The sequence below is a fragment of the Meriones unguiculatus genome, chromosome 1 (assembly GCF_030254825.1).
Source record: "Meriones unguiculatus strain TT.TT164.6M chromosome 1, Bangor_MerUng_6.1, whole genome shotgun sequence".
Taxonomy (NCBI): Eukaryota; Metazoa; Chordata; class Mammalia; order Rodentia; family Muridae; genus Meriones; species Meriones unguiculatus.
In genome coordinates, this window is record NC_083349.1 from 172,671,833 (window position 1) to 172,693,940 (window position 22,108).

Genomic DNA, 22,108 nt, shown 5'->3' on the forward strand with positions numbered 1-22,108 from the left:
TTCTGGACAAATGCACAAAAATAATTAAAGGCTGCTTTTCAAATGATCTTGAATCGCCCACATGTAAACCAGGTCTGAAACATCATCACCTTCTCTCCTGACAAGTGGGCACCTGCCAGGCTCTGCTAGCATCCCTGCCATGCTAACCCTTCCCTGTATCCAGTACCCTTCCTCCCCAGTCCTTCCCTCCCTCCGTGCCTCCCCTGTGCAAAGCCGGACTGGTCAGCTTAGCCAGTGTAGGCTCCCTGGGGAAACGCCTCTTGTTCTTGCCTACTCAGGACCCCACCAATGGCTACTACAGCGTCAACACCTTCAAAGAGCACCACTCAACTCCAACCATCTCCCTGTCCAGCTGCCAGCCAGACCTGCGACCTACAGGCAAGCAGCGTGTACCCACAGGCATGTCCTTCACCAACATCTACAGCACCTTGAGTGGCCAGAGCCGCCTCTACGACTATGGACAGAGGTTCGTGTTGGGCATGGGGAGCTCTTCCATTGAGCTTTGTGAGCGGGAGTTTCAGAGGGGCTCCCTCAGCGACAGCAGCTCCTTCCTGGACACGCAGTGTGACAGCAGCGTCAGCAGCAGCGGCAAGCAGGACGGCTACGTGCAGTTCGATAAGGCCAGCAAGGCTTCCGCCTCCTCTTCCCACCACTCCCAGTCCTCCTCCCAGAACTCCGACCCCAGTCGACCCCTGCAGCGGCGGATGCAGACTCACGTCTGAAGATCACACACTGTGGTGGGGATGGGCCAGGGAGGAGGACAGGGCACATTCTCCTTCTCCGCGGACTGGGGCTGCTTTGCAGAGGACCCTAGAACTGGCTGCCTCCAGGGTGGCCTCTGTGCACCTCTGTTACCACCTTCCTTCGAAGCTCTGATCAAGCACAAATCTGGCTCCCAGATGGGAAACGAAGAGGATGCGGCTGAGTGTGTAGTGCTCAGGGCTGGATACCTTTGTCTCTTGCTCTTCCCTACAGGTCTTTCAACCACCTTGTCCTCGCACAGGCACCAGGGGCAGCTAGAACTTTGCTTTTAGGAAACTGCCGTCCACTCTCCTAGCCCCTCTTGCTGCCCATAAGCCATCCCGGGTGCCTGCGTCCCTTACAGCCTTGGGGAACAGAGGACGTCCCAGCACTGAGCTGCTCCAGAGCCCCCCAGCTTCCCCACTGTGCATAGCCCGTACCACAGAGGCAGAGGGCTGAGAATTGACCCTGACCTAAGGAGCATCTGCCTGGGAGCCCACCCCCAGTGTGTTTGGTGTTTGTGTCTATATTCTTGCAGTTCTGTTCTTGGATTTGATGTCTCTGGGCCTGGTGGTGGGATTGGCCCATCAGAGTCTAGCATCCTCAGAGCTGAGGAAGGGAAGGAAAGAGAGTGTGAATGCCTGGAGAACACCTTGCCCAACATACCCTGTGCCAGGCTGTGCAATTCAGAGCCCTCACCCTCACCCCCGCTTTGTGTTCTCCCCTCCTTCCCACAGCACAATCAAGCTAATATAAGGAGTACAAGAACTTCTCTGGTCAGGGTCTGTTGGACAGTTATTGCAGAGTGCTTCCTGGGAGATGCGGTTTTGAGGGGGCTGAAATGCAGGCTGGAGGATGAGGCAGACTTTTTTCAGCTGATGAACACAAGGAACATTTATTCGTTCTCCAGGAGACAGGACTCTGTGTGCAAGAGGGACAGTTTTTTTCTGCACCTCTCCCTCCCATCACTCCTCACCTAAGAATAAACGTTAGGGCCATTACCCCATCAAACCTGTTCTGTGCTTTTGTCTCTGAAAGGCCACAGGAAGACCCCTGTGGGACATCAGGATTTTTGCTTGTTTCGTTGTTGCCTTGTTTTGTTCTGTTCTGTTTTGTTGCCATTCTTCACATCAGTTTTTCCCAGGCAGGGAAGGTCATTTTTGGGGCTGTTTGTCATCATAATAGAACCTACAAGTTAACTCTTTGCTTGTGGATGAAGTCAGCCAAAACAAATAGACAAACAAATAACAAACAAACAAACAAACAAAAACAAGTCTCACCAAACTCAATTCTTGCCAAATACAGCTAATACCATGAGTTTGGGCACTGGCCAGATCCTTTTATCTCAGTAATATTCTGCAAGGGAGTCTCCCTACACTTCAGATACAAGAAGCAGGCCATCTTGAAAGACTATAGACCACCACCAACACTCTAAAACCCAAATATAGGACTCAAAAAGAAAAAAGAAAAACAATCTCAGCACACTTGTCGGAGTAGAAAAATAAATATCATCATAGCAGGCAGGATGGATACATGAATTAGTGTTCTAGTACAGGGAATGGGGTTCAAACAGAACTCTGAAGAGCCCAAATTGTTCCTAAGGGTGGGAGGTCCTCACCAGCTCTTGACTCTTCTTCTGAAACCTTTTTTTGGAGGTCCTTACCCACCACGAGATTCTTCATCATCAAGTTTGTGCGTCCTCCATACTCTGTTTCCTTGGGTGGTCCTGCCCTTAGATCTTATGCCTGGCCTTTATAGCTACTCCACTCAGAGCACCTTCCTGCTTCGATTCTGTTTCCCAACGTTTCCAAACTTCCTCAAAAAATTGTCTCAGAGTAGACAATTATAAAGGATGAAGAGACAGCACCAAGGTGACCGTGATCAGACTGTGTGATGCCCATGTGCCAACATAGCAAGAATGGCAAAGGAAACAGGCCAGCCATACAGTGTTTGTGAGAGAGTAGAGCATGGGCAGAAAACTGCACAGTCTTCTGTAGGGGAAATTCCCTCCACTTCAGGTTTGGGGTGAGGGTGGGCAATCTGGAGCATTGAGAAGGAGCCCAAATGTGTTCACACCACTCAGTCATCTCCTTGCTGGCTCTCACAGGAGTGGAGGCAGAGAAAAGATAGAAAAAAGAAGGGGGGGCTCTGAATCCGCTACAGTGAGTGTTTTCCTGTGTGATTAACATGAGCACTCTACACTTGCGTTTTACTGAATTCTCTCAATTTGATAAAGCATCCTTACTTGGCTTTTGGTTTGGGGGTGTTGGTTTGTTTCTGTTTGTTTGTTTTCAAGACAGGGTTTCTCTGTATAGCACTGGCTGCCTTGGAACTCAATTTGTAGACCAGGCTGGCCTTGAACTCACAGAGATCAGCCTGCCTCTGCTTCCCGTGTGCTGGAATTAAATGTGTGTGCCACCACCTCCCAGCCGAAACCTCATGTTTTACATATGTGGAAATGAGGCTTAAAGAATCCAAAAGGCTTGCTCGAGACCATGGAGATAATAGGAAACAAATGTAAGATTTCGACTCACATCACTTCCAGTACGCGATATCTCTATGCCAGCCACAGTGCAAGCTCAAAGCCACCCTCTCTAGAGTACTGGTGGAAGTGTCTAACCATAAAGACTGACTGACCATGTGCTACTCAAGAGCAGGCTGGACAAGGACAAGCCACCGCTCTATCAAGGAGGCAGGCCTTCACCCTCCACCTTAAGTCCCCGGATGACCTGGAAAGACCACAGACTGGCCGAGAAACAAAGCCATTCTGTGTGTCACTCCCCCCTACGCAGGCCAGGATCCAGTTTCCTGATAGCTGGGACTTCATTATTGGCTCACAGTCACTGGACAGGAGCCCAGTTTCTAATTCTCAGGCTGAATATCAGTCTGCAAAGGCCAGGGTTATTTCCACCACCCTTCAACTTCAACAGAATAGGAAGTGCTTTCGAATAAAGAGCTAAAATGCCACACCAAATCTATTTCTGAGAAGCCTGTTGAAACAAGTCATTGTGAAGCACAGGCCTAGAAACCACCTTTGAGTTTCAGGAATGCTGAGGTCAAGGAAATGAGATCAACAAAGTGGTGCAGACAAACCTGATGTAGTCCTTGAACGGTTTCTCAGAACTGAGACGGGTTAACAGGAAGTCCATCCCTCGCTTCCTGGCTGGGAAGGAAAATATGCTGGATATGGTATTTGCTGTTATGGAGCAGGAAGTGAAACAGGAGTTTGCATATCCACCAGTGTGATTAGAACTTCCCGGGAATGTGTGATTTGTGATGGTATCCATCAGGGGGGAAAAAAAGGAAAGTAAAAGCGAATAGAAAGTGCTGTCCTTAGAGTTCTCTTTACAAACTTTCCCCATAAGACAAACTTCTAATTTTTTTTTCTTTTGTAGTATTATGGATCAAGCCTCTGACATTGAGTGTGCTAAGAAAGTACTCTTCCACTGGCCACATCCCTGCTTTCAAACTCTTACTAACTGTACAGATTTTTAATTTAAAAAAATCTTAATTCAAATATAAATTATTTAAAGGGCCAGTAAGTTTGTCTATTGGGGGAAAAACAATTCACTTTACAAAAGCCTTTTGAAAGCATTTTTGTTGTTGTTGTTTATTTTTCAAGACAAGGTTTCTCTGTGTAGCCTTGGCTGTCCTGGAACTCACTCTGTAGACCAGAGTGAGTTGAGCTCAGAGATGCCCCTGCCTCTGCCTTTGGAGTGTTGGAATTAAAGCCACCACACCCCCTGGCTTTGAAAGCATCTTACCTGGATTGGTTTGAGAAGCTGCAGCTACATACCAGCCATCAGCAGTCCTAGCATCAAAACCTGCAGCCATCGCTGGCCATCGCTGGCAGTCACTGATAAACAGCACTCTGCAGATAAAGAGGGCTCCAGTCTCTCCTGTGGCTCAGTCTCCCTAGCCAGGTCTTAAACAGAGAAAGGTGATAAAATGTCAAGTTGTCCTTCTTTCTATACATAAGGATTGTTTTCCTGGATGAGGAGGTGTTTGCTGTTGCATCATCAGTTCTTTTCCTCCATAAAGGTTATTCTTCCTTGAGCCACATCCCCTCGTGTCTAATCTGAGTCTTTAACATGCACTGAATGCTTTCATCACAAGTACTGTGGCTTTAAAGCTACCACAGCTTTTCTTGAAGGGCCTTCTGTGTAGGATGAGGATATAACTCAGTGGCAAGGAGCTTCCCTAGCTTGTGCAAAGCCCCTGGTCTGATCCTCAGAACTTCAAACCAAACAATGAAACAAGTAAGCAAAATAATAATAATAATAATAATAATAATAATAGCCTTTTGTGAACATACATCATTCACAGGATACATCTTTAAGCTGTGGTGTATGTCTTTGATTTTATATACAGAGCATGTACCCTTTAGGCCACGTGGGATTAAATGCCACCTTAGCATGTGGCTTCCACACCTCTAGCTAGTCCTGGCTATATGCATGCCTCTGTCAATATCTGCCTGGCATTCCATGTTCCCAGTGCTCTTCAGGACAGTCAAGCCACCCATAGAGCAAGGGCATCCTGAACTCCTGATCAAGTGGGTCCCTTGAATTCCCTGACTGGGAAACACCAAACAAACACAAGCATCTCTTTCCGCTGCTCCTTAACCTCTTGACCCTTGGCAATATCTTGGAATGCAATGAGGACATTCGAAGAATGCTTTTTTTTTTTAATTTCTTTTTTTTTATAATTGTTGTGGCAGTGCTAGTGGTTGGGGGGGAGCATGAATCTAACGAATTAACACCCAAAAAGATTAGAAAATGAAGTCTGGAAGGCACAACTTCATTAGGAGAAGGTGAGTCCTGTAAAATCTATCCCCAGTTATGCAAAAGGAAAACATTAGTTCAGATAGAAAGCTGAATTTAGGAGGGGATCATCCCCAAATGTCACTGACAATTAGGCCAAAAGGATATCAAGGGGAATAAGTTAAAGATACCCCCTTTATTCCTTCTGCATGGAAATTTAAGGACCAGGGCTTTGTTGCCTGTGCAATAAGAAATTGAATTCTTCTCACTAAATGGGCACTGAACTTTGGAGAAATCCTGAAAGGGGGCAAATATAGACAAAGTGGTGAGAACAGGTTAGAGCTACAGCAGGACTTTCAATAACTTAATTACAAACTTCCCCTGGCTCGTCTCCTATCACACAGGGGCTACTTCAGTACAGCAACCCAACAGAGGCCCCACAGGACTTCCATCAGACTCCAACTTTTACTCCTGAGATTCACCTCCTCAGGCAGATGCTTGACAAAGAGAAAGACCTCACTTTAAAAAAAGCAAAATGTTAAAATTCATGGTAGATGAACAAAAAAAAAGAAAGAAAAGAAATATAAGTGGATCTGGAATAGCCTAGCTTGGTAATTGCAACTTCCATCCCCAGACCTCCTCTCTTTCTCTCTGCCTGCCTTTACCCAGCTCCATTGTCCCTGTAGAAGAAGACATGCCTCTGTATGCTTTATAATGTTGGCTCTCCCCAGGAGTCTGCTATGAACAAGCAATAACATCTGCCTCCCAGAGCTCCAGTTTCCCTAACCCCTCTGCCAAACATTCTAACTAGCTCAGCTGCTCTTCCTGCTGTCTTTCTAAGTGAGGGAGCTGAGGCTTCCAGAGCATCTGGGCTCCTCCCAAACCTTGCCATCTCTTGAGTCTCAACCTTGCCCCCCCCCTTTCCTTTCCTTTTTCAAACAGGGTCTCCTGTAATCAGGGCTTGGTCTCAATCCGGCTGTCTACCCCAGGATGACCTCAAACTTTGGATTACCATGCCACCATTTACCAAGTACTGGGATTGCAGGTGTGGGTGACCACATTCCATTTATGTGGTATTGAGAATCTAAGCCAGAGCATTGTGTGTGCTAGGCAAACTACCAACTATACTACATACACCCCTACCCCTCTACCTTATTTGTTTTTTGTTTTTCAGACAGGGTCTCTCTTTGTTGTTGCCCCATCCTGGAACTGCTATGTAGACCAGGCTGGCAATGAACTGAGAGATCACCTACCTCTGCCTCAAGAGTGCTGGGATTAAAAGTGTGCACACCATTATATTTGAAGCTTATTTCTTGGGCACAGAAATTCAAAGATCCTAACTGTGTTAAATGAGGACATGGCCACTCCAGGGTATGGCTGAGGAGGTTTTTATTGTAGATAAATACACAGTACAGCCAGAGAGCAGTGAGAGAAAGTAGTAGACTAAACAAAGACCAGCAGAATGGATCAGGGGGAGAGAGAAAGAGAGGAGAGGAAGATAAAAGAGAGCAAAGAGTGGAGGACCAAGAGAGGAAGAGCAAAGAGAGAACTGAGAGAGTGCATGGCTCAAATGGCAGGATTCTCTAGGAATGAGAAGCTGAGGGAGTGGGGGTGAGTGAGAGGGGCAGCTGTGAAAGCCTGGAGGCCAGCATGGACTTTGGTATGCTAATAGGTACCAGATAGCCATTTGTACCTACTTTCTTTTTCACCTGACACTGAGCAAGGATGGCATAGGGGAAAAAAGTATATGAAGCACACACACACACACACACACACACACACACACTACTTGATTTATAACGGGGTTATATCCTTATACATGTCTTTGTTCATGATAAATAGTGTAAGTAAAAACACCCATTTCAGTTTGGTGCCATAACACAATTTGTAATCCTAGCATTGAAGAGGCAGGAGGATTGCCATGAGCTCAAGATCATCCTGGGTTACATAGTGAGTACCAGAGCTTAGGGTACACTGCAAGGAAAAAAAGCATAAAGGGGGTGGGGGAGGAAGCAATAGTACACCTAGCCACAACATAGCCTAGAGTGAAGTAGCAGAGTGACCACATGATTGGCTAAGTGCTGTGGGTCACCGCTGCTGTCCTCCATCAAGGGCTTATTATTGTTCTACATATCAGCTAAGAAGGGCAAAATTCCACTGAATGCATCTTGATTTCACAGTGGAATCCTTATTAGTTGAGGGCCATCTGCACTCACCTCTGGCTTTTAAGTTGGAAGACAGATCTCATTTCCTAGAACCCAGCTTGTACAGAACCAAGGTGAGTTTGAACTACCAAATCCTTTTCTGTAACTAAAATTAAGATTACCAAAACATTCGGAAGGCTTTGAGCAGCACACACCAACTATGAAGTTGTGTTTAGGAAGCTACCGTGACATCCCACATACCACTAAAAAGGGTGACATCACTCTCCAAACTTTTCCAAGAATCCCTCGAGGTGTCAGACTGTAACGTGAAAACCACCACTAGAGAGGGCTTTGCACTGAGTTCGCTGATTATGCAAAACCTTCATTTCCCTCATTTCACTGCCACAGCCCTGTACTAAGCTTGTGGGTGTGATTCAAGACAGACGTTTCTCCCAAGTGGGTTAATCCAGTGCCGGGGCAAGCATTTGGTCCCACAACTCTAGCACACGGTTCCCATATGCTCTCCAGCATTTTCCATTACGCAAGGCTTCTCTCCAGTCCCGTTATTTATACGCACTCTACAGTCCACACAATGTCTTTACAATCATGTTCCCATTAGATCCTTAAGACTTTGTTGTGAGACAGGCGTGGGTAATCGTTATTTTCCAGATGGAGAAACAGAGGTTTCTTCGGCTAATTAAATGACACAGCAGGGAGGGGCCGGATTCTTGTGTGTGTACACTACACTTAACTGTCTTGCAGACAGTATTGTTTCCAAGCTCAAACTTTTTGTAGACTAGACAGTCTCAGGAGGAAAACAATTGAATATATACTTATGTCCTCTGTAAGTGTAAATCAAAACCTCATAGTGGAGGGGCTGAAAAGATGGCTCAGCGGTTAAGAGCATGCAGGGCCAGACTAGCAGAATTCGGTTCCCAGGATCCAAGAGGAGTAGCTCACAGCCGCCTGTAACTTCAGCTCCGGGGAGATCCAACCATATAGCCAATGGTATATGCCTCACGTCTATACCATTCAGACACGTAATTTTAAAATAAAACAATTTTTTAAAAAAGCCACACCTTGAAGTATCTGAAATGAAGACATCATTTAAATGTGTTAGAAGAAGAACCTATACTCTGTGTGGAGAGCCTCCCTGGTCTTCATTTGTAGAATCTGACGCTGTAGTGAAGACGTCTTTTGCTCCTGAGCAGTTGGTCTGTTTTCAGGCCTGGTGGGTAGCGGCGATTATCCCTCCACTCCACTCCTCCCCCTTGAGATCCCGGGGTCCAGTGCTAAAGCCGAAATGGACTTGGGTGGAGGCCCACTGAGAGGCTGTGAGCAGGGGAAACTCTGCCAGATAACCCCGCCCAGCCACTGACAAGGGTTAAGACTCAGCGCAGTCAAAGCCCTGCCGCTTCCCCACCACACCCCCTCCGTCTAGGGCGGATCCAGCGGGTGCGCCTAATTTAACACCGTTCAAGGGCACCGGGGATTAGTATGGGCTTTACTGCAAGCCAGGCTGGGAGGGTTGAAAAGAGGTCCACAGATCCTACTAGAGTCTAGACTTAGAATGGGTCTGAATGCTTGTTCGAGTTTGCTTCCCGAGCCCCACACCCAGCAGCATGTGCTCAGGAATCTTCATTTTTCAATCATCCCAGGTAACTGAGATAAGTGGGTGCATCTTCTGACTTTAAGAAACAGAGAGTTACCCGGCCCCACCTGATGTAAACTCTGTTTCGTCCCCCTTTATTTCCTCTTTCCCCTCCAGCAGCCTTTTCAGGGCATGGTTTAATCCGCACCAGGCAGGCTGGCAGACAGTCTATTCACCTAAGTCGGGCTGAAAGCTTCTTTCCCAGAACACTAAAGAACCCCATCCAACAACTCCACATCAAAGCTCCACTCTCAGCCTTGACCCATGCAGGGCATTGCCTCAGCTTGCAAACAGCTTGGAGAGAGCTAGGCCCATTCCCACTCCACCCAGCAAAGAATGGTCTGGGTGGATAGATGCCCAGATACACACTTTGCTATGCATGTGATGGTGAGTTTGTCAGCGCTTTAAGATTACAAACTCCCCCATCTATGAGAACTTGTGGCGTTAGGCGGGGCAGTGTGACCTGGCGTGCTGGCTTCTGGCTCCAGTTTAGGCACGTTCAGTATCAGGCAGTGGCCTCAGTCCAAGGCAGCTGGATAGTGTGTGCAGACAGTCACTTTGAAAGGCCTTGGACTTAGAAACAGACACTCCCTTTTAGATAAGCAAAGCATAGATGTCTAGAGGCACTCACAGACCCTTACAAAGTCTATTCCCAAGAAAAAGCCTGTAAGACAGCTTGTCCCAGCGGGTAGAGAAATGAGGGGGCTTCAGACAGTGCGGTCCTACTTCCTTTCAGAATCCCCTCCGGCCACACACAACTTGGCTGTTCCTCGGGAGTGTTCTGTCAGATGAGGCTGGCTGTTCTCTGTACTGTGTCATCCTGTGGTGGTCCAGTGGTGTCCAGGATATGGGGTCACCCTCTTCAGTCCCTCCCAATCCACTGCCCTTCTGAATCTATCCCGTCCCAGCCTGGCTTGTCTCAAAACCTCAGCTCTTTCTGAGAAAGCCAGGAACACAGCTGTGAGTTCCAGTCCCCTACTTCCAACACTCCCTCCTGGCTCCAGATGTAAAGAAACAGCTGTGGGGGTGGCAGTAGGCCCAGTTGGCAGGAGAGCAAGGCCTAGAAGATGGAGAATAAGAGCCAGAGAGCCAAGCAAATGGCAGGACTGTGAAGTTTCAAAGGACCTGGGAAAGAAACAGTCTCATTCTCTGGACCACTGACTGACAGGATTTGCCAGCCCCTCCAGTACTGTCCTCCAGCCCTGCCCACTGCAGTGCTGGCAACCTATACTGCTGTACTCATAGGGCCTTCCACCAGCTCTATTTTATGATTCCCACTTAATTTGAGAAGGGAAACAGCTTTCTCTCTCTGACCCCACCCTGTCCTTAAAACATGCAATTCCCAGCCTAAGGTCTGGATAACTAAAGAATGAGGAGGGAGAGAAAGGATGATGGGAAAAGATGCTGCCACTTCCATCTGGCACCCTTCGCCTCTCCTCCCTTCCTTAGTTCCTTGGGATGCAAGATGCCAGGCTAGGTGTCTGAAGACAGGGCTGATCTGGGCTCTAATTGCTGCTGTGCCAGGGTGGTAATGCTTGCCTGGGCACATCTCAAAAATTCTTCACCAACATGACTATGTCCTGCTGCAATCTCAGGTCTGTGCACTATCACACCCCCAGCAATGCGCTCCCCAACATGAAAGGACACAGAGCTTTACAAGTACTTCCATTTTAGGAAAAAAAAATATTTTAATTGTCTTTTGCAACCTCTTTTCCAGGTGAGGCCCCTCCTAGGTGGAACCCCCTTGTCAATGCTCTTCCCATGCCTGCTGGGAGAAAGCAACTCCACTCTGGAGGACACCCTCCCACTCTTGATGCCTCCATCCTCCTGGGAGGCCAGCTCTAGGATTAGGCCATAACAGGCCAAACAAATGTAAATTTTATTAAAAAGTGGGCAGAACATTGTGTTGTGCCCCTTTTGTGAATGCCATGGGACCAGCCCATTGCATTTTATTACCCCTTAATTAAATATCATGTTAAATAATCTCTTGGTGCTGAGGCCAGGCATAGTGCATGCCTTTAATCCAAGCACTCGGGAGGAAGAGGCAGTTGGATCTCTGTGAGTTCAAGGCCAGCCTGGTCTACATAGTGAGTTCCAGATAAGCCAGGGCTATACAGTCAGATTCTGTCTCAAAAACAAAACAAAACAAAACAGAAAAAAAAACAAACAAAAATTAAAAAAAAAAAAAAACTAAACAACCCAAAACAAGAACAAAACAAAAAAACCTCTTTGTGCTGGCAGAAAGGAGACGCCACAGCAGCAAGCCCCACTGCCTTGGCCGGGCTCCTGTAGCCTCGGTGTATCCACCCTGTCTGGATTTAGACTTCACCAAAGCAGCCAGGGGCATAGCCTCTCCTGAGACCTAGCCAGTCCCAGAACACCCTCCCCACGGAGGGTGAGCTCAATGGGGTTTTACTGGCACCAGGCACCCCAAAGTCAGGCCACTCAGGTGGCAAAGTAGGCAAGCGAAGTGTTCATCCGAGTCAGAAGTACGTAAGATTCTTGACCGCTCCCATCTCTAGCATCCGCTTGATGGCTAGGGCTTCTTGAGAGACATTGTGGCCTGACCCCTGTGGAGACAGCCAAGGAAGTAAATGAGGGTCCCCAGGCGGCTCTTTAGAACGGTCTCCTTCCCACTCACCCTGGCCCCACTCTTCTTAGGAGTTCTCCTCCTTATGTGGGTTCTCAGAAAGGAGCCAGAAGTCACGCAGCAAATGTAGAGGATGTCAGCTGAGGTGTCCAGATGCCCAGGTACCAGTCTGACACGGAATGACCACATCCAGAACCACTCTGTGCCCCTGAGCCTCCCCCTCACCCAACATCTCTCTAGCCGTGTCGTCCTAGCCCACCAGGCTCACTGGGCTCCCATCAGGGCCACTTACCGCCATCGACTTGAGCGTGATCTGCTCATAGTAGTGGATGGTCTGCTTCTTGTTGTAGGCATCTGGGTAGCCGAAGCCAGCAATATGCACTAAGTCGCAGAGGTGAAGGGCCAAGGTGATGGCTAGCAGACCCGTGGTTGGCTTCTGAGGGACAGAGTAGGAGGGCATTTGAAGAAGCCAGAATCCCCTCCTCCTCCATCCACCTCTCACACACCCAGGGTCAGTGTTCTGCCACAGAAACATCCTTTACCTTAGCCGTACAACAAAGCAACGGCGAAGGTAAGCACCTGAATGGAGCTAAGGCAGATGAGAACGTGGATTTGTTACTCTAGGAATTTCTAAGCTCTCTGTGGTGCTGGAGACAAAACCTGGGCCTCGTGTATTCTAGGCAAGTGTCCTACGCCTGGTCCACATCCCCTCGCCCTGATTTTAAATTTAGAATTTTAACCATTTATTATTTTTACGTGTATGTGTATGTGTCTGCTTGCACTATGTGCGCCCTGTGCAGAGAGGAGCCTCTAGAGGCTGGAGCTTAGTGTCCTGTTGCTTGAGTACTTACTATGGGTTAGGCATCATGTTGCATATGAACACAACATAATACACCATCTTATTCAGCCCCCCTCTAAACACATGTACGGAGACTGTTATCAGCCACATTTTATAAAGGAGAACACTAGAGCTCGCAAACATAAATAACTTATGCAAAGAGGGTGAGAGGGATCTGCCTCATCCTTGGGCCTGATGGTTCAACACTTGTGGCTGTGTATACACCTCTTCTGTACAGCAGGGTCGATGATACCTTGCCTGCCCACCTTATGGGCTGCTGTGAGGATCCCGTTCCTTCTGTTTGATGCTCGGACCAATATTCAAACTTCAGAAAGTTTGCACTGCTTCATTGCAAGAGCCAGCTTTCTACAACATTTCACCTGCCCACTCACCCTGAGAGTCACTTCCTGGCCTCCATAAGACCTCTTAAAGGCCAATTTTCTCCCAGCACCCCTTTTAATTGTCTCTTTGTCTACACGGCTTCTTGGTAAGCCTTCTTTGTCACCATTGCTACTTTTTGTCTTTAAAACAGGATGACATGTAGCTCTAGCTGGCTTTGAACTTACTAAGTAGATGAGGCTAACTTTGAAATCCTACCTCTTCCTCTCGGGTGCTGGGATTACAGACATCAGCTTCTACACTCGGCCACTCCTGGCACTTTAACCACCCTGTGCTCTCTCATCCAGATTGGAGGCCTGCAGAGTCACATGGCCATCACCTCCTCACCAGTTCTGCCCCTTACAGTCATCACAGTGCCCTCCACCTGGCATTCTCTGTACTAAATAAGTACATCACAACTGACCGTTCATCCAAGCAGGAAACCAGGGAAACCTACAACTATTCATAAACCTCCCAGTCCTACCCTCAAGCGATAGGTGGCAGGAGATGGAATTGTAGAACTCATGACAGCTAGGTTTTTGGTTTTGTTTGTTTGTTTGTTTGTTTGTTCCAAGACAGGGTTTCTCTGTGTAGCCTAGGCTGCCCTTGAATTCAAAGAGATCCGCCTTGCCTCCCAAGTGCTGAGATTAAAAGTGTGTGCCACCATGGCTAGTTTTTTAAAGTCAACTTGATACAACCTAGAGTCAACTTAGAGGAAGTAACATCAATTGAGAACTTGCCCTGATAATATGCTGCTATCGGCAAGCCTGTAGGGCATTTTCTTCATTAGTGACTGATGTGGGTGGGCCCAGACTATTGTAGGTAGTGCCACTCCTGAGTTGGTGGTCCTGGAGTCTATAAACAACAGGCTGAGCAAACCATGAGGAGCAAGCCAGTAAGCAGCGCTCCTCCAGCTCCTGCCTCCATCTTCCTGTCCTACCCTGACTTCCTTCAATAATAAGCTCTGATATAGAAGTGTAAGCAAAACAAACCCACTCCTCCCCAGCTTGCTTTGGGTCATGGTGCTTCATCACAGCAATAGTGACACTGACTGAAACAGCAACACCCCCCTGCTTCTCTTTCATAATTGCTTTCTTTCATAGGTATGGGAAATATGCAAATAGGATGCTTAAATAACAGTTCATTATTTCACACAGTTCTTATGAGGGGAACCACCCTAGCAAACTGACCTGATTACCTAAACCATCTAAATCTGGATGCTGACGTCAGAGATGAAGTAAGTCAGATTTGAGCTCTAAGTGGCTTGAAGATGGAGGGAGCTACAGGGCAAGGAATGCAAGCAGCCTCCAAGACCTGAGGGTACCTCTTCGCTCATTCCACAGCCTGAAAGAATGGGGGAACCCTAATCCTACAACCATAGAAACCCAATTCTTTCACCTAAAACAAGTCTGAAAGAAAAATTTCCCACAAAGCCTCCAGATAGGAACTCGGTTTTTATGATCAACCTGTGATACTACAAAGAACCTACAAGGCCATGAGCCAGTGCTAGGATGTTTTTAAGGCCACTAAGCTGACTGTAATTGTGCAGCAATGAAAAACTAGTGCAATGTCAAGTCTATAGAGTTCTTTCTTTTCCCATCTGAACTGGATTCAGATCCTCACCTTCTCTTACTTCCCTCTAAAGCCTTCACTCTATCCCTATCCATGGCATGACGGTGTACACCTTTAACCACAGCACTCAAGAGGCAGAGGCAAGTAGATCTCAGTGAGTTCCAGGCCAGCCTGGTCTACACAGTAAGACCTTATCTTAAAAGAAATCCCCCTTTCTGCCTTTAACTCCACTTGAACTAGGACAACTTGGTATTGGCAGGGTTGTATGTCCACACCAAATGGACTGCTTCCTGCCACTTCAGGCCTAATATACACCATGATGCCCACAAGATCAATGATGGTACCACCTGACTGTAGAGTTCCTGAGACAGCTCAGCAGATGCATGTCCCCCTCGATGTCTCCGCTGCACTTTAACAACTCTAGTGTGAGATGTTGTCACTCCGCAGTGCGACCTGCAGCTTACTCTGCTACCCAGCGTCTCTTTAGAGCAGGGGGCACAGTTTATTGTCTAGGCATACGAGCTCAGGCTCCCCATGGGTCAGTCATGCTGCAGGCATTCACTACATGATGTTTAATAATACAGATAGTCAAGAATAAACATATTGGTTTAAAATCTGGCTAATATTAGCTGGGTATAGTGGCTCATACTTATAATCCCAGTACTTGTGAGGATTACCATAAGATTGAGGCCAACCTTTCTCAAGAAAACTAACAAACAGCAGAGGACAAATACTGCTAGAGCAGCTGCTGTGTTCCAGTCTCAATGACTGACATTTTATATTATTATCATTTTAAGTCCTACCATACCTTAAGAGGTCAGTACAACTATTATCCCCATCATTCTGTTAAGCAATTGAACTCTCCCAGGGCTAGGTCGGCCTGAGAACCATAGAAAGTGTCACAGCCAGGGGCTAGAGAGTTGGCTCAAAGGTTAAGAGCACTGGCTGCTCTTCCAGAAGTCCTGAGTTCAATTCCCAGCAACCACAAGGTGGCTCACAACCATCTATAATGAGATCTGGTGCCCTCTTCTGGCATGCAAGTGTACATGCAGAAAGAATATTGTCTACATAATAAATAAGAGAGAGAGAGAAAGAAAGAAAGAAAGAAAGAAAGAAAGAAAGAAAGAAAGAAAGAAAGAAAGAAAGAAAGAAAGAGAAAGAGAGAGAGGAAGAGAGAAAGAAAGAAAGAAAGAAAGAAAGAAAGAAAGAGAAAGAAAGAGAGAGAGGAAGAGAGAAAGAAAGAGGGAAAGAAAGGAAAGAAAATGAAAGAAAAAAGAAAATGGCAAAACCAAGAGTCCTACCAATGACTACTACTGACCTCTTTCTGCTGCCTCACCTGTCCCCACGAGAGAGTCTAAGGAGAGGCACATGGAAACAATATTTGCAAAGCTACCTTAGTGGGTAAACTCTGCCAGCTGAAGACTACCAGGACACAGGGTCCTGAAATCAAAGCTATAACTCATAGCTCCCTAAACTGCTTCACCATACCCATGATGTGCAATACAGACTGTCGAAGCTTAGTCTCCATTCACTCCATCAGTTCAGTATGTTCCAATATAAGATTGTAAGCTAAAGGTCTAACAGTAACGATTCCCAAAGATAAGGGCCAGTGAGAGTGCCAGCAGCTCCCAGCTTACTAATTCTGAGAAGAACCTGCCAAAAGCATCTTAAAGTCCAGCACCCAAGTCTAATCTAGACCTTTCACTCACTCCACTTTCAGGATACCTCAGTTCTCCAAAGTACACACTGTCCATCAAGGCATCATGCTAAGAAACCTTTCTTCAAAGGTCAAGTGCAAGCTGTGCCCATTATCATTCTTTCCTTCTCACTTCCCACCATTATCCCAACCTCCCCGAAGCTTGGTCTCCCTGTCACCAGCTTGTCATCACCTGCTTGATCTTTCGTGGCTGTTGTATGGGCAGGCTCAGGAGCTTGTCAGCTGCAATCTCCATAAAGAAGGGATTAAGAATCCGAATCTGTTTGGGGTTGACATCCCAGATGAGGGGAGGCTGTTTCCAGAAACCTTTTCGCACCTATAGGGGTAGGGTTAGAAGGGAGAGATGAAAATAATTAAAGACCAATTTCTCAACTCTAACCCAGTTAGTAGTCTTCAGGTAGAGGATGGGATCCCAGTCAAGATAGATACCTCAGGAGTTCAGATACCTCAGAATTGACGTAAGAGTTGTGCCGAGATGAGACCAAAGGAAAGGTCAAGAGGGGCCCCTTATCAGGAAGGAAAGGTGTTAACATATGGAGAGTGTGGGGTCTGACCACTACCTGATTCAGAGACATGCAGACAAGAAGGGACTTGAGCCTTAGGCTGTCTACATACTGGGCAAAAAAATACCAGTTCAGCCTTCAACCTGAGGAAGTAGGCTCTTTGTGGGGACTATCAGGAAAGGCACAAAATGCTCCCTTTTCCAAGGTAATGGAGGGACAGCTTCTCTGTCCCCAAATACATATTAACAGTGCTCCTATTCCTGGCAACCCTCCAGCCCAGAGGGCCTCTGGCTGCCACTCCAGCTCCTACAGGCTCTTGAGCTATCATGCGGGGCAGCTTATCAGCAGCTCTATAAAACAATGCCCTTGGCAAGACGCCTAAGGCTCTGGCTGTGAAAAGCCTGGTTCACTCTGTCCCTTCACCAACCCTCTAATATCGTCACAAGACACTGTGTGGGACATTGACCGGGCTGGCATCCCTATCACCATATCTCTTTCTCCCACCTGTCCCAACTTACCCGCTTCTTATCACTCAAGATAGTTTCAATCCAGTGGAAGTCCATTGCCTTGAAAGCTACCAGGACTAAGAGCGTGTCTGGGTTGTTTTCTATTTTGGGGTCGAAGTGGGCTGACTCAGGGTAGAAGAGACGTATGGTGGTCTTGGAGCCCACGTCTCCCTCATAGCCAGACACAGGAGCATTGTTCAATCTGGGCCAGGGAAAGAATATCCATTACTACAGATGCCAGGCTTTTTGACAGCCCCCGTTTGGGACATCCGGGACCCAAAAAGAAGCAGGAAGGATGACCACACACCTGATGACCACGTCATACTTGTTGATGACACCTCCCAGTGAGCTGTTCCGCAACCGGTGCCCATTCCCCACCACAACACAGCGCCGACAATCGAGGCTGCCATGGGAAGAAGAGCGAGTGGTCAAACCTGGAAGTAAGCCCTGCCCTGCTGAACTCTTATCTGATCTGATCTGCCTGCGGGCTATCACTTGGATTACTTCCAGGTTCTCCTCAGCCACTGATCTGTGTGGATCAGGCACACGAAGTGGCCCTGCTAATAGTCCTACTGACCTTGAAGTCCTGAACCTCAAAATGAAATACAAACAAGCCAAGCATAGCAAAGAGACAGTGAGAGCAGGGAAGGCACACAGAGTACTACAAGGAACCCCAGCAAAAGAACTGTACAAGGTGGCACACACCTGTCCAGTGCCAGAAGGAAAGTCTGGAGTTCAAATCCAGCCTGGGCTATATAAAGAAACCGTGTCTCAAAAGGGGAAAAAAATGAAAGAATAGAAAGAAAAGGGGAAGGGAGGGAAAGAGAAACCCTAGGACACAGCTCCTTTGCCTGTTGCCCAGGTCTGTCTGTTGCCATGGCAATATTTTCAGCAGCTTCTGCCTACATCTAGATGCTCACGTTAGGTTGCTGTGGTTTTAAAGCACCAATAGCTCCTGGAGACGGGCAGGTTAGTGAGGGTCAAACAGGCCATAGTGAACCAATAACCAAAGGCTGGCTGACATGGCACTAGACCAAGATGACTCCACACTAGTGCAGGGGAAGGTGCCTGGACTGCAATGAGAAAAATACCTCCTTTACCTCTGTATGCTCTCTGGTATAGAATAGCTAGTGATGGCCAACACCCGGAGAAGAAGGTCTTCTAGAAGAGAAGGAGTAGAAGGAACAGAATGAATGATGACTACAGTCATCAGAATTCTAAAGGATGCTCCCATACCACTCCTCAGATTTTCCCTCCTTGACACAGGTCCCTGGGCCTGCACAAAAGAACTCGGGCATGAAGCCAGTGGATAGCAACATCCAACAACATGGCACACACAAACAGGGCACAAACTTTCCGCTTGCTTGGGTAGAGCAACGCATTAAGCATAAATTAACCACATCCTTTAATCCCATACAGTAGCTCCTAAGCAATGAGCTGCTAGCCCAATGAACTGAGCAATAACTTACCACTTCCTTTGGTCCCAAAAGGCAACTCATAGGCAGATGGTGTCTTTACCCAGAAATAATCCTTAAGCTGCAGGAAGATGGGCTGTTCTCGAGAATGGCTATACAGGAGAGGGATGAGAAAGAGACTGATCTGACAAAACAAGGCCTCTGACTATATTATATATTATATCCTTCTTCCAGCTTTGTCTACCCTCCAGCCCGTTCGCATGGAGGCAGAAAACCTCAATCCTGAGCTCCCCGTGCCCTGTACCATCCTCAGGTGCTTACTTGCCAAAAATCTTAGAGGCCTGCCTCTCTGCCTCACCCTGGAAGCATGGTTCTTTCTTCTCTGAGATGGGAAAATAAAAGCTGGAGAGAGAGAGAAAGAGAGAGAGAAAAGAGTCAGAAGGCCCAGTGGGACTGAGGCTCTGAGGCCAGCATTCCAGGCAGGGCCCACTTCCCTGGCAATGGCATAGAGGAGCCACAGTTCTGGGAAGGACTGAAACACGGTATCTTCCCAACCCAAGTTCCACTCTGAGCCCAAATCATTGAGGGTCCATATCTTTCTGCCCTAATATTTCCCCTGTGGGAGATCACAGAAGCCATCTGGATTCCCACCCCCACAAACTGCCCCCAACCCATCCCACCCTCATGAAAGGACTCTGAGCTAGCTGCTGAAGAGGCTCTCCTCAGGCCAAGGGTCTCAAAATCTTCCTGCCTGGCTAGGCACCCTGCCTTTCAGTCCATCTCGGGGGGGGGGGGGGGAAACAATGAAGGACACAGAAAATTACTCACAGTTCAAAGTACCTATCTTCTCGGGAGATGGAATACCACACCATGATGACAACAAGGACTAGAGCCAGCATGGCCAGGAACTTCCAGCCTGCAAGGTACAAGCACAGAAGAGCTGGAGGCAAAGATAGGCAGGTACAGCCTCAGACTGCCTTCTCCTTTGCTGATCCTTGGCCCTTCCAGCCCCAGCACAGCAGACCCAGTCCCCTGACACTCTCCTGTCCCTAGCCAGGGGCTGGGACCCAAGTATTTCTGCTGTCAGGATGAAGGGAGTGTCCCTGGCTCCCAATGTGACCCTCTTCCACCTCTCAGGCTGCTGAGGATGGCTGCTGAGCCCTCCACCATGGGGGAGTCCCTGGACAACACTCACGGGATTTGCTGGTCATGTTTCTCAGCAGATAGCAGGGTTCCTGGGGAGAAGCGTCATCCTGGCTGCCTCGGGCCACCTAGGAGGCAGGAGTCCCAGGTGTCAGTCTCGGCTCTGCCTGTGCTCCTACCTAGACACCAGAGCGGATCTTGCCCCTAGCCTGCCCCTGTCCTCCTCTAGGAAGCATAAAGACACTCCTTGGGGCAGCCAACCCCAGGTGATCTTCCCCCTGAGCTCTCATAAGGCAGTGTGAGGGATCTGCATGGAGCCCTGCTACAGGAAGAGGAACTGAGGGTCCCAGCCCTCTTTCATTTCCCATGCCAGACTTGCTGACACCAGTCTCTAATGCCATTCTCCAGCACTCAGAAAGAAGGATCAGTTTGGCAGACAAGTGGGTGCATCCACCATTTCTGACACAAAAAAACTTAATCATGCCAGAACCTGATACATACTATGAAGGTCCTCAAGAAGCCCCCTTTTCAGCCCTTCTAATCACTGACAGTACCCAGGTCTCGCCTCCTAAGATGCATGGTAAGATCAGGAGGGAAGGCTGGTTCGGTTGGGACAGGCTCTGGCAGCCTGAGGGTATGGCTTGACAGGACTCAAGGGATATTTCTCATGCCGTGGACAGAGGCCAGGGAGGTCAGAAAGCAATGTTGCCCTATGGGCCAACTCCTCTAGAAGCTACTAAGAAATCTCTGTGGCTTAACAGCCACAGGAAGATGTATAGATGCCAAGTGCCAGCTTCGTCCAGCCTATGTTTCTTCCATCCTGTTTCTGTCAGGAACAGAAAAACCACAGAGCCACGCACTGAACACACACAGCCACAGACAAGGGCCTTCATCAGGTTGGGCAGGTTTCCCATACAGAGCAGGGTGACTCAGGACAGCCCATACAAGCACTCGTTTGTACTCTCCTGAAGGCAAGTAAAACATCTTAGATTTTTTTTCTTGGAAGCAGGATGAACACCTAGAGGAAGTGTTGTCTATCACAATCATACTATGATTCTGAATGCAACCCTATTATGGACTCTTGGCTGTGACCCCCAAGTGGGGGCATTTCCCAGGTGCCACTATGAGTTCAGAACCATGAGCAAAAGCAAAACCAAACAAATTAAAAAGAAAACCCAAAACAACAACAAAAAACAATCCCATGTAGGGAAAGACCCAGACACTTTTTCATGCTTCATAGGCTTACTGAGCAGCTACCTGAAAAACCCTGGAGGGGACTGAGGACGGTCTCCCCATTAAAAAAGAGAAAAAGGGAGACTAGGTTTCGTTTTATTTTGTTCCTTCTCTCCCCTTCTTTCCTTCCTTAAGAGTGTGTATGTGTATGAGAGAGAGAGAGAGAGAGAGAGAGAGAGAGAGAGAGAGAGTCTATAGCCCAGGCTGGCCTACACCCCACTATGTAGCTCAAGCTACCGAGATTACAGGCAGGTGCCACCACACTCACTCAGCCGAAAGGGAGATTTACAATCTAAATTTCCAGCTAAAGTCTCCCTTAATAATCCTTGACGGCTCTCCTAAAAGTGAGCATTTCTTCCCTCGCTACCCACAGCAGCTGCCGAATCATTCCTCATCACATGGCCTCTTCTCCTGCATGGCTGTCTCTCACGGGCGACATAGTGAGACCCTGTCTCAAAAATTAATTAGTTACTTAATTAATTAAAAGCATTAAATGGATGAGTCTCCTTTGAGAAGCTCACATCAATGCTCTGGGGCATATCTTTCCTTCTAGGCCCTTCTCTCTTAGCCTTCATGCTTAAAATCATCTTAAAATGTCTTTAACAAACCTCAACTCTGCTCCCCACCAAAAGTTAAAAACTTAGAGCATTAAGTGAATGGCATGTTAGGTGACCAAGAAACATCATATGCCCTTCTCTGGCTCTCATTTTCTTCAGCTGTCAACATAGGAAGTAAATCAATAGCTAGCTCCCTGCTGCTCAAAACACATTTGTCAGCTGAGCAGCGTGGGTACCCTTACTAGCAAAGCAGAATCTTAGGCCTCCTGCATATCTACAAAATCAGAATCTAGATTTGAACATGATCCAGAATATAGGATCATGCTCAAATGATCCAGATGTTCTCAATGATAGCTGAAT

The 22,108-nt window shown here is 47.6% G+C and overlaps 2 protein-coding genes across 10 annotated transcripts in view; one reads left to right on the top strand and one right to left on the bottom strand.

Moving 5' to 3' along the window:
* Kirrel3 (kirre like nephrin family adhesion molecule 3) overlaps positions 1-6,769 on the top strand; it is a 553,630-nt gene extending 546,861 nt beyond the window's left edge. For all 6 annotated transcript variants that reach the window (XM_060371465.1, XM_060371462.1, XM_060371477.1 and 3 more), the window contains one exon: positions 279-6,769. In XM_060371465.1, coding sequence (XP_060227448.1) covers positions 279-722 — 444 coding nt within the window. In that variant the 3' untranslated portion in view covers positions 723-6,769. The remainder of the gene's footprint in view (positions 1-278) is intronic.
* Positions 6,770-10,964: 4,195 nt separating this feature from the next.
* Positions 10,965-22,108, bottom strand: part of St3gal4 (ST3 beta-galactoside alpha-2,3-sialyltransferase 4) — a 35,357-nt gene continuing 24,213 nt past the window's right edge. For 3 of the 4 annotated variants that reach the window (XM_060371496.1, XM_060371488.1, XM_060371501.1), the window contains exons 2-11: positions 20,011-20,086; positions 19,644-19,731; positions 19,137-19,217; positions 18,870-18,967; positions 18,501-18,561; positions 17,708-17,803; positions 17,413-17,602; positions 16,564-16,707; positions 12,179-12,322; positions 10,965-11,866 (exon numbers count right to left, since the gene is read on the bottom strand). In XM_060371496.1, coding sequence (XP_060227479.1) covers positions 11,780-11,866; positions 12,179-12,322; positions 16,564-16,707; positions 17,413-17,602; positions 17,708-17,803; positions 18,501-18,561; positions 18,870-18,967; positions 19,137-19,217; positions 19,644-19,731; positions 20,011-20,026 — 1,005 coding nt within the window. In that variant the 5' untranslated portion in view covers positions 20,027-20,086 and the 3' untranslated portion in view covers positions 10,965-11,779. The remainder of the gene's footprint in view (positions 11,867-12,178; positions 12,323-16,563; positions 16,708-17,412; positions 17,603-17,707; positions 17,804-18,500; positions 18,562-18,869; positions 18,968-19,136; positions 19,218-19,643; positions 19,732-20,010; positions 20,087-22,108) is intronic. The other variant, XM_060371490.1, reaches the window with a different exon arrangement.